The 12439-nt window shown below is 37.1% G+C and overlaps 1 protein-coding gene across 1 annotated transcript; it reads left to right on the forward strand.

The window, feature by feature from the left end:
- Positions 1-8145: 8145 nt before the first annotated feature.
- LOC125470217 (UDP-glucose iridoid glucosyltransferase-like) lies at positions 8146-9786 on the forward strand. Its single transcript, XM_048568971.1, has 2 exons — positions 8146-8716; positions 8843-9786. The coding sequence occupies exons 1-2, from the start codon at positions 8236-8238 to the stop codon at positions 9715-9717; spliced, it is 1356 nt and encodes a 451-aa protein (XP_048424928.1). The 5' UTR covers positions 8146-8235; the 3' UTR covers positions 9718-9786.
- Positions 9787-12439: the final 2653 nt, after the last annotated feature.

Consider the following 12439-nt stretch of genomic DNA (forward strand, 5'->3'; position numbering starts at 1 on the left):
AACATAAGTCCACGTGGATATTAAAATATAAAAAAAATTAAAAATTAAAAAAATATATACTTTACCAAAAATAAAAAAAAATAAAACTTTGTCTTCCTCCTCCCTCTTCCCCCGCACCCTCCTATTCCCACTCCATTTCCCAAAACCCCACTTCCCTCTGTAAAATCAACAAAACCACATCTAGACTTCAACCCACCTCCAAATTTGTCCTATGCACCCTCACCCTCCTACTCCTACTCCATTTCCCAACCTCCATTTCCGAAAACCACCTCAAAGTTGTTGAATTTTGCCAATCCACAACTTTTTACAGCCGGTTAACTCAAAAAATTATGTGGTTTGTCCCCAGATTCGGCCATTTCTGCTTCCATGAAGCTCCAGTTCAAACCCACAGCCACCCACAACGCTGACTCGGTATTAAGTATGTTCAAAGTCGTCAATCGGAGGTCCAGATCGAACACCCAGACCCACCACCGTTGGATATGAAAAAATTGCATTTTGAGGCATCAATCGGAGGTCTAAATCGAACACGCAGACCCACCAATGACGACGTATCCTCTTGTTCTCACTCTTCCATTTTTTACACTGCTCTTCCTAATGTCGGAGTCGGAATCGCTCCCGACTATTCTGCTTTTCTGTCATCAACCTCCTCCATTGTTTCTCTAGTCTCCAAGTGGTGGCTCCACCTCTACCACACCTCTGAAGGAAGATTTGTGAAAAACATGTTCATTTAAGCAACATCAATAGCATGCAATTAACAATTAAAGCCGGAATCATGCTTGTATGCACTTAAAAACAAAACATTTACCCATGAAATTCAAAGCCTAGTAGATAGGTGAACCAAGACTCAACTCAAAATAAAGTGAGTTGAGAAATCAATACCTTTGTAGATTCCTCTTTGCATAAGCAAAGGCTAATCACCCAAAGAGAGGGCCTTCATTCCTTGCATCTTAGATCCATGGATTTGGATGGATGAAAAGGTTTCTCCAAGTTCCCAAAATTGAGAACCTCTAATTATTCATCACCAAGGCATAATGAAGAAGAAATGAGTGACCTTGGAGGAGTTTGATTGCTAGATGATCCCTCCAAGGTTGGCCGAAATTTTAGAGAGAAAGGAGAGCTTGTGTTCTCATCCTTTCCCCCAAAAATAACCCTTAGTAAATTTTAGGCTATAAAGTCTTTTATATAGTCCCTTCAAATAAGTGACCTAATGGACCAAAAGCCCTATTCTTTTACACATGGCCGGCCTATAGGTTTATTGGGCTTTCAAGCCCTTTGTTTATTCAAGTTGTCATACAACTTGAGTTAATGGGCTTGACATTCAAATCCCATTGGGCCTTGCGGCCCAAAACTAACCCGAGGTCTTTAACGAACTTATTCGTTTGATTAATTAACATATTAATTAATCCTAGCCTTAGATAAATAATTAAACCATTTAATTATTCTTACTCATCTCCGTTGTTTCTTCAAACTCTACCTTACTCGGTGAACGATCCATTAGGTTCCTTTTAGCGAGGCAGTGGGCGATTAAAACTCTTTCTAATCGATTGTGAATTGAAACTTACTTTCAATTCTCCCGTTAGTGATAATACACTTTTAGGGCTTCCACAAACCATGGTTGACGCCTAGCAGCATGTCATGGTTACCCAAGCTAATCAGAAGAGGTGGAGAACCTATTCAGTTTTAGGATTACAAATGCAATACGGTCTTTCTCTAATACAATACTCTTGACCACATTGTTTGGTTTGATAGTTTATTCATGTCTACTATCCAATGTGAGTCTTGTGCTTATATGATTACCTTGAATGTGATTTGGAACACATTCCTAAATCTCATTCATACTTTGGCCAAAGATTCTTAATCATATCATAGAGTATTCTCCCTCAAACAGTTTGAAGGTTAGAGATCCCTTGTTGCGCATTCACTTGCCTCCATGGCTAAGTGGCTTAACCCCAACGATGCCTTGGACACCCTCCTGATGGAGTGACTTTGACATAATCAAAGATTAAGGACCTAACCACAAGACAACTGTGATGCCTCAGGTCAAAAGACTAATTTGCATTATCCCAACCATGAGTTCTCATGTGACATTAATATGAGAACTCTTCGTTGATCGTGTTCAGTGAACTCATTCTCTATTGAGCACCTACGTACTTGTCTTGATGTCACACACACCAATGACTCGAGACTAGTCACTCTCCCTGAGAGAAGACATAGCACGTACTGATCTTAACGGACTGTCAATGCCCAATTGACAATCCTATGATCAGGAACGTTTAGGATGTGTCAACGAAAGAATGGTCTCATGAATCTAACTTCTTTAGATCGCATTCTTCCAATCACATATTCCTTGGACTTATCGTTTAAGCATATAACATTTATATGAGACGGCTCAAACAATAATCTTTGCCCTTTACATTTAAACTACATTAGTTTGAAATGTCCGTAAAGTATCATCATATGATTGATTTTAGGGCACATTTCCAACAACTTCTACCACCTCCATCTCTCCGCCTTACCCCTCATGCTTCCACCCTTCATTCCCTCTCCTCCCTCCTCTCTCATTACCCTTTCATCTCTTCCTTCTCTTTCTCCACTTACCACTCCAAGACCCCACCACCGTCGCTAAAACCACTGTTTTTTCCAACCACTTCCTCCTCCTAGTCTCCTCCTTCTGCCCCTAGCTTCATAGCCTCAGGTTCTTGGCCGGCATTGTCTCCCTCTCCTCGCTCATTTCTTTCTCCTCATCATGTACCCACCTCACCTCTCTCTACATCAATCTGTCCAGGCCTCTGTTCCTCGTGTGGGTCCTTAAGTTTCTATCTTTGAAGGAACTATCAATCTTGGTTTGCTCCGAGGAAGGCGTTAACCCCAATTGGGAACATGGGTTTTCTGCGGAAGAGGATTCTACTGCAGAACTGGGTTTGGACTGTGAAGGGATTGGGGATGGAGAGTCATTTTTGTCATTTGCCATGTGTTTGCAAGGTGTTCAGGAGCTGGAGCTCCGACCAGACGAATCTGTAGGTGGGTTTTGGTTTGGACATGGTTTTGGGGGATTTTACAGAGGGAATTGGGGTTTTGGGAAATGAAGTAGGAGTGGCGGGTGCGGGGAAGAGGGAGAGGAAGACAAAGTTTTATTTTTTTTATTTTTGGTATTATATATTTTTTAATTTTTTTATATTCTAATATCCACGTGAACTTATGTTGACACGTGCGGCCCAATCATTGTTTATATGGGTGACATGTCATCAATTAATAGAGGTTGTAACGGAAAACTTGATAGATGTATGAGACTGTCCCAAAATTAACATTTTAGGTATGACTCTGGGACGAAAAAAACTTCATGTACCAAATGTTGAAAACCAAGAAACTTGAAGGTAGTAAACTGAGATTTACCCATATATATATATATAATATTGAAATAATTATCAAAATACTAACCCACAAAGTTTTATGAAAACTAATAGCATAATATGTGATAGGTTTTTCCGAAAACCTTAGCATGCCATAAAATCTCTTATAAAACATATGTCGTATATAATGTGTTAAATAGTGGTATCAGTGTCGTCCGAAGACACATAGAACTCTTCCTTCAGAACACTTCCTTCACGAGTATCAATCGCCTGTAGGCAGAACATTGACCACTAGATACGCACAAAACATTGAATATATTCTTTCAAACATAAGTACATATATCTCAAAGACATCTTCATATCATATAGTCATCCATCATATATACTATAAAGAAGTGTACAAATAAGTTCATAAGCAGTATATAGGCATCCATCATATATACCACAAAGAACATAAGTTCGATAAAATATGGCATTCCAAAATATTTGCAGTAAGCATGATAATCATAAGTATAAATCTAATTTACTCATAAAATGTAACCATTAAATCATTCTTTTTCATCTATGCATTTATACTATTAAAACATGCATTTTAGAAGAGGTCCACTCATAGATACTCCGCCGTAGAAAAGCCACGCAAACTAGCAAAGACGAAAATCCCCAAAATAAGTGCACCTAAGCACGTAAAGAGTCCAATTAATAAAACTCTATCATAACGGTTGAATTTGGGAAAACAGACATCAAAAACAGATTTAGGAAGTTGAATTATTCTAAGAAGGGTCTCAGGTAAATTTCGTAAAAGTCAACAAAAAGACAACACAGGAATATTTTCCATGGAATATTCCAGAGAATATTCCATCAAGTGGGTCAAACGGGTTTTGGGCTTGAGGCTACCGGGCCGGAGGCCTAAGTTCGTAAGGCCCAAGAGCCTGGGTCCAAAAGGCTTCTGGGATGGATAGGTTTGGAAGCTAGGATGGGCCTAAGGCTTGGGTTGGGCTTAGCTTAAAGGGCCAAGGTCTGGGTTTTGTTCAATGGGCCGAGGCCCGGTTCTCGAGCCGTGGGTTGACCGATCTCCACAAAGAAGAATGCCAGAGCTTCTAAGCTCCAGTCAACACAAAACTCCACAATTTTACATCAAACCAAAGACCAAAAAGAAGCTACGAAGAGAGGAAGGATGTTGTACCTATCCAGTGGCCAGAGCCGGAAAACGGTTGGAAAATAGCCTGGAACTCACAACATTCTTGTTGGAAAACTAGGGAAGTTTCCCCGAGTAGTCTTCTATTTCAATGTTCCCAAAACACACTTATTAACAATCCACAACAAGGAAAAAAGGAAGGTTCGAGGGTAACAAGGCCTTACCTAGTTGGAAAGTAGCACGTTTTCCGACGAATTGGTGTGCCAAGCAACTCAGGTGGTCTTTGTGCTTCACAAAGAAGGGGAGAAAGAAAAAGAGTAAGGCCCAGCGATGGTGGTGGGTGATTGTGCCCTTGTTGATGTTGTTGTTGTGTGTACTCTTGGGGAGGTTGGATTCAAAGAGAGAATGAGATGAGCGAAGACGAGGGAGAAAGACAGAAATGAAACCGAGAGGGGGGGAGAAAGAGAGAGAGAGAGCCTTGGGCCCTGAGGGACACAAACCAAATGTGGGCCCCTCTTGGGCACACCTAATAAGACCCAAAACAATATTTTAAATCAAAGAATCCCTTAACCAAAATGAAATTACAACATTGCCCTTTCGTTCTGTAAACTTTGAGACAGGTTGTTACACTTACCATCTTATTAATTTTTGAATTTGGGTTAATAAAACAATCCATCTTATTAAGTATAACTAGTTTTTGTTATAATAAATTTAATTAAATTCTGAAAAATTATAAATCCGCCTAGTCCACTTAGGCATCCGTATACTCTCCGTCTAGGCGCCTAAGCGCTAAGCCTCAGTCGGCCGCCTGACTAGCGCCTAGCATCTTTTAGAATCATGTGGTGAAGACGTTGAATATGGTCCCCCTCTGATTGTGATGAGCAGTGGATAAACAACATAAAGAACCCAATCTTTCAGTGATGCCCAACATGCAATTTCTTCAGCTCAAAATGATTTTTCACGAATTCCATTTGACTGAGATGATTGACCATTTGGTGCATGAATTGTTCTTATAGCCCTACTTTCCTAAAGTCTTCATTTTGTGGACCCGTGAAGACTGAATACAAATATAGTCACAAGATTGTATTAGTTTTGACAACTTAATAATTCAAAACCAACTTTAAATCCATGAACCATTAGAAAACTCATTTTCTTGTTTTACTTTATTAATTAATTTGTGAAAAAATTAAGCCTTTGGATCTAAACTAATTACAACCTTGTGGCTAATATGCATTTGGTCATCACAAGTCCTTAAAAGCGAACCTTGGGAGAGCATGACTCTTTGTTCTTACATTAAATTTATTCACAATTTTATTACGTTTGATTATGATTCATGCAAAATCCAAATTTTTTTAGGTCAATTTTGCCACTTCACAATGAAAGTGAAAGATGAAAATAATCACTTGTCAAGTTTTTGTTTGCTTTATTAAGTTGTCAAAAATTTTACGTCTTTGAATCTAAACTAATACAATATTGTGGCTAATATGCATCTAGTCTTTATTCACAAGAGTCATGCTCTTCTAAGGTCTTGATTTTGAGGACCCATGAGAACCAAATGCATACTAACCATAAGATTGTATTAGTTTAGATCCTAAGGCTTAAAATTTTTGACAACTTAATAAAGCAAAACCAACTTAAAAGTCCATGAATCATTATATTAAATTTATTCACAATTTTATTATGTTTGATTATGATTTGTGCAAAATCCAGATTTTTTTAGGTCAATTTTGCCAATTCACAAGCAAAATGAAAGTGAAAAATGAAAACGATCACTTGTGAATTTTTCATTATCAGCTCATTTGTATGATCTTTATTACAAAAAATTGATTGATCAATCATCTTGAACAGAAACCTCCAACTTTTGGATTTTGCAGGAAATGTGTGGAATTTTGGCGAAGGAAGGTGTGTACTATTCATTGTGGAATTTTGGGGAAGGAAGGTGTGTACTATTTTACGCTTTCCTTTGGGGGGAAAAAGTGGAAATCATTTTCCCTTACAAAATTGAGTTCGAAAAGTAGGCTCATGCAAAGTTGATCCAACGAATTAATGGATAAAATTGAGCTTAGAAATCACTTCCCTTTATGATATTGATTTATGGAAAAAAATGGATGTACATGTAGGTGGTTTATTGTAATAATATTTTAATTGTTGGTGGTGTTTAGAATTGTTTAGTTAAGATGCTAAATACAAGTGTCATTGTGTAAGGAGGCAACATTTCTCCATTTCAACAACCATATATTTCCTGAAATAAAAATTAGGAAACTTTAACGAAAAACTTTTGATACTGTTCATTTTAACAAAAAATTATAATTTTACACTAAAAAGTCAATCCTGATATTATTCACTTTACCCTTTATTTTGTCCTTATCGTTAGAACTCAAAATTTTCAAACCATTTTCATTAGTTTCCTTAAAAATTAATTAAGTTAAAGTTATTAAACTTGAGGTATTGAGGAATACTAATTTAGCAATTAATTAAAGGTTAGAACAACTGTTCAACAATTAATTAAGGCCTTGCCCCAATGGAAATTTTTTTTTTAGCAGAAAGGAGGCGAATAAAGTGGTGCACAGATTAGCACAAATGAGTCTAAGTTATGATAATCATATTCTTTGGTTGGAAGAACCTCCTAATGTAATTGTAGATCTTCTCTTAATTTGAGGATAGTAATTCTTAATTTGTTTGGTGTGTGACACTTTTTTTTTCCTCGACTGGGTTGAAATCTTTGGGAAAATTTTTATCGAAGCCCACTGTGTGCACTATATCCTCATTGATTGTACGTAGTCATATCGTTAATGAATACCGTACCTTTTCTAAAAAAAAAAGAAGAAAAAAACTTTAGGTATTGAAGGAATACTAATTCAACAAGGACAAGTAACTTATCCTAATCTCTAAGCGATGAAGACACAGCTTCTTGGATCCTCCTTGTCTAACAATGTAACAGAAGGAATACTAATTCAACAAGGACAAGTAACATCAACCTAATCTCAATAATTCCACCAACTAAATGCTATGAATCCTCCAAAAGGAAAGTTCTATGGAAAATACAATTTTACTAACCAAATGATACTTTTACCACGTTTTCATACCATATTCTTATCATCTTTTTTACAGAGATAGGATTCTACATATGCTGATGACCCTACCTTTATTAAAAATCTAGTACAAATGTGATATGAAAAATATGATGACATGTGCATGGCGAAAAACTCTTATATTGTTAGCGAGAAACTTGCCTACCTAAGCATTTGCATGTGATTTGATATCTTAGTGGATAGTGTTAAATTTCCAACTACTGCATCCCATGAAACCCCCCCCCCCCTTCTCCTAAAGTAAAGTAACAATTTTGAATCATTCTAATTTGTAAAAAAAAATAATAATAATAAAAAATAATTACCTATATATGCTCATATACATCATCATGATATTCCGTGCTAATAATATAATGTGATGTGATGAAGTTAAAATTTGTGGCATCATATTATTAATTTGTGATACTGGGATGGCAAATCGGAGATACATATATATTTTACATTCAGTCATTGTAATGAATAAATCAAGGAATAATCCAAGAGCTAGAATTTAGGGACTTATGCAGAAGGTGAAAAAAAAAAAAGAGGATTTTTTTAATAACTCTCCTCGATAAAAGCTGTAAGGGTTTCAATGAAGCAGTCAAAGATTTAGAAATCCAATCACTCTTAACCTTTTCGCGTGTGTGCGCGTCTCTCTAAGAGAGAACAGAAAGAGGGAAGAATGGAGATGGAAAAGAAAACACAGAGTACCAGGTTGGTCTTATTCCCATGTCCATACCAAGGTCACATAAATCCAATGCTTCAGCTGGGTTCCTTCCTTCACTCAAAGGGCTTTTCCATCACTGTTATTCACACCCAGTTCAACTCCCCCAACCCTTCAAACCACCCGCATTTCACCTTCTTTCAAATACAAGATGGCTTGACAGCTGAAGAGATCTCATCTGGGAATGCAATAGCCATTCTGCTGGCTATAAATGCCAACTGCAAAGTGAGTTTCCGACAACGCTTAACTCAAGTTATGGAACAGGAACCCGAGAACAAAATCACCTGCGTTATCTATGATGACTTTATGTACTTCACTGAAGCTGTAGCAAAGGAACTAAACATCCCAAACATCATGTTACGAACCACAAGCGTTACCAATTTTCTAGCTCGTACTGCTCTCCTACAGCTTCATTCAAAAGGTCACATCCCATTCCCAGGTATGTGCCATATATATTTCCTAATCAGAGTACAGAATCTACGTCTATCATTCTGCAAAGCTATCTAATTCCCAGATGTTCGTTTTTCTTACATATAACTAAGAACACAAAACTGTTGGATTGCAGACTTTCAGTCAGACAGTCCGGTGCCCGATTTTGATCACCTCAGGTTGAAGGATCTGCCCACCAACAACTTTGACTCATTAGAAAAGTACTCGGAACTAATCGTTAATGCACACAATGTTAGGACAGCATCAGCAGTCGTTTGGAACACCACTGATTGGCTGGAGCAATCATCACTAGCACAGATCCATCAACAATGCCCAGTTCCAATCTTCTCCATAGGTCCTCTTCACAAGATTGAAGCAGCAGCTTCTAGTAGCTTACTAGAAGAGGACACCAGCTGCATTGGGTGGCTCGACAAGCAATCTAACAACACGGTTATCTATGTAAGCTTGGGAAGTGTAGCATCCATCAGTGAGAAAGAGCTCGCCGAAATGGCTTGGGGATTGGCAAACAGCGAGCAGCCTTTCTTATGGGTGATCAGACCTGGCTTAGTAAGTGGTTCGGATTGGATTGAGCTATTGCCTCAAGGTTTCATAGAAGTGATTGGAGAACGCGGTCGCATAGTAAAATGGGCATCCCAGAGGGAAGTTTTGTCCCATCGTGCAATCGGAGGGTTTTGGAGCCACTGCGGTTGGAACTCAACGCTAGAGAGTTTGTCCGAAGGGATTCCAATGATATGCCTGCCGTCTTTTGGCGATCAGAAGGTGCATTCAAGGTATGTTAGCCTAGTATGGAAAGTAGGGTTACATTTAGACAATGAGGTAGAGAGAGGAGAGATTGAGAGAGCTGTCCGGAAACTGATGGTAGATGCTGATGGGGAGGTGATGAGGGCTAGGGCCAAGGATTTGAAGGAGAAAATAGAAGTTTCTTTGAGGAATGGTGGTTCTTCCTACAAATTATTGAATAAGCTTGTAGAACTCATCATGTCACTTTAATTATGTATCTTTTACCACAACCTTGAATAAAGTTTCCTGCAGATGGATGCAAGAAAGAATTTCTTTGTAGTCCGTCCTCACCTTTGAATAAAAAGATGGACCGGGATTTGAAAATGAGGTGGGCTTGATCTAAAATTAAGAACATATTGTAATCATACAAAAGAACTAAATGTAAAGATTCTGAACAAACTCGATGGTATTTTTTTAACAAACAAAAAATAAATAGTAGAAAACACAGACACGCACCTAAGTCATACATTTAATCACACAAAGACACAAACTTTTCATACTCCGACGGAAAACGAGGTTTGCCCGGAAGTGGAACTCCGATAGAATAAAGTCCAACCTCCTCCTTCAGAATGTTATCGAAGCAATTAGACTAGTGCTTAAGGGAAACCAGAAGTGACCTATAACCACAACATTTCTAATTGATTCTTGAAAAATGTCGTCGCTTGTCTAACGAAAGTACCCCCTTACATTTGAAACTATTTAAGTTTGAATTCCAGAATTTGAAGCTATACAAGTTTGAATTCCAGAAATTGACAATAATTACAAGTTGAAAAAGGATCTAATTAACTGTAACACCCTATAATTTTCCGACACAAACCGATATATCATTGCCAAATACTAACTGCAAAATGCAGCCTATGGTCATCCACTAGCTAGATTCGAGAAAGTGGCCAGCCATTCAAGTACATTACTTCTCGACGCTAACATGCAATTCCAATGTTCTTATTATAACCAAAAACCTTCATTAAAGGAGTTGGATGGCTGCACTGGCTGGTATTGCAGCACTTGAAAGCTGCCACCCCAACCATTCCCTTTGGGCTTCATTCTCATATATACTATTACCAATTTCACAAGAACATTAACTTATAAACACCTACATTTTGCGTACAGTTATGGTGGAGACGTTGAATATCGATACCGACAGAAAGAAACCCAATCTTTCAGTGATGCCCTACATGCAATTTCTTCAGCTCAAGGTGATTTTGCACGAATTCCATTTGACCAAGATGATTGACCATTTGGAGCATGAATTGTTCTTACAGTCCTGCTCTTGTAGGGTTCTCAAAATGAGGATCTGACGACTCAATGCATGTTAGTCACAAGATTATTTAGATCCAAAGGCCTAAAATATTTGACAACTTAATAATCAAAACCAACTTAAACTCATCTTCTTGTTTTGCTTTATTAACTTGTCAAAAAATTTAAACTTTTGGACCTAATTAACTAATACAATTTGTAGCTAATATGCATTTGGTCCTCACAAGTCCTCAAAATCAAACCTTAGAAGAGCAGGACTCTTGTTCTTGTATTAAATTTATTCACAATTTTATTATGTTTGATTATGATTCGTGCAAAACTCAGATTTTTTTAGGTCAGTGTTGCCAATTCACAATGAAAGTGAAAAATAAAAACGATCACTTGTCAAATTTTTAATTATCAGCTCATTTATATGATCTTTATTACTAAAAAATCTGATTGGTCAATCATCTTGAACAAAAGGATTGGCAGGAAATGTGTGGAATTTTAGGGAAGGAAGGTGTGTACCATTCTTTGGGGCTTGAATTTATGAAAGGAGATTGATTTCTAATTTTCTACGCTTCCTTTTTGATAAAGATTAATGTTAAGAAGACTAAATTTTGAAAACTAAAAGATATGGAAGTTAATGATTGGTTATTATTTAAGCATTGATAAACGTGCTCATTTTTATTGGTGACACATAATTTAATTTACAAATATAGTCCCCAAATTTAATCTCCCTAGCATTACTCTTTGACAAAAAGAATGTGAAAACCGCTTCCTTTTATAAAATTGAGCTCGAAAAACAAGCTCATGCAAAATATGTGATTCAACTTACTGATGGATAAGATTGAGCTTAGAAATCACTTCCCTTTACGATATTAATTTATGGATAAAAATTAAATGTATATGTAAGTGGCTTAGTGTTATAATATTTTAATTTTTGGTGGTGTTTAGCATTTGTTTTTGTTAAGATGGTAAATACAAAAATAATGAAAATTTCCAGGAGTCACTGTAAGGAGGCAACATTTCTTCATTTCAAAACCACATTTTTCCTGAAAAAAAAAATTAAGGCTAAAACAACTGCTCAACAATTAATTAAGTTAAAGCTATTAAACTTTAGGTATTGGAGGAATACTAACTCAACAAGGACAATCAAATTATCATGATCCCTAAGAGATGAAGACATAGCTGCTTGTTTTTCCCTTGTCTAACAATATAACAATGACAATAAAATTATCTTAGAGCAAAGATATTATCTGCAATTGTCATCAATCCCTTCTGGAAGGGATGAGAGAATCAGCCGTTACCACTTACGGCTTTAATCCAGGAAGATATAGCCAAAGCAACTGGTAGCTGAATAGTTATAGCCTCTAGATGCTCGTATACACCATTGTCAGACAGTCCGGTGTGCCAATAATATAATGTAATGTGAAGAAGCTAAAATTTGTGGCATCGTGTTATTAGTTTGTGATACTGGGATGGCAAATCGGGATGTATATATATATTTTATATTCAGTCATTGTCCTGAATAAATCAAAGAGTAATCAAGAGCTTGAATTTAGAGGCTTATGCAGAAGGTAAAAAAGGATTTTTTAGTAACTCACCTCTATAAAAACTCCAAGGGTTTCAATGAAACAGTCAAAGATTTAGAAATCCAATCACTGTAACCTTTGTTGGGTGTGCGTGTGTCTCT

Source organism: the organism of the source record quoted next, unplaced genomic scaffold, assembly GCF_019419815.1.
Source record: "Pyrus x bretschneideri cultivar Hongxiangsu unplaced genomic scaffold, Pyrus_bretschneideri_v1 Contig5, whole genome shotgun sequence".
In the NCBI taxonomy this organism is placed as follows: Eukaryota; Viridiplantae; Streptophyta; class Magnoliopsida; order Rosales; family Rosaceae; genus Pyrus; species Pyrus x bretschneideri.

Bases quoted from the DNA above. Each gene is read 5' to 3' on its own strand.
- LOC125470217 (XM_048568971.1), top strand. From the start codon at position 8,236: ATGGAGATGGAAAAGAAAACACAGAGTACCAGGTTGGTCTTATTCCCA. The intron at 8,717-8,842 runs GTATGTGCCATA...GTTGGATTGCAG, and splicing joins AGGTCACATCCCATTCCCAG to ACTTTCAGTCAGACAGTCCG.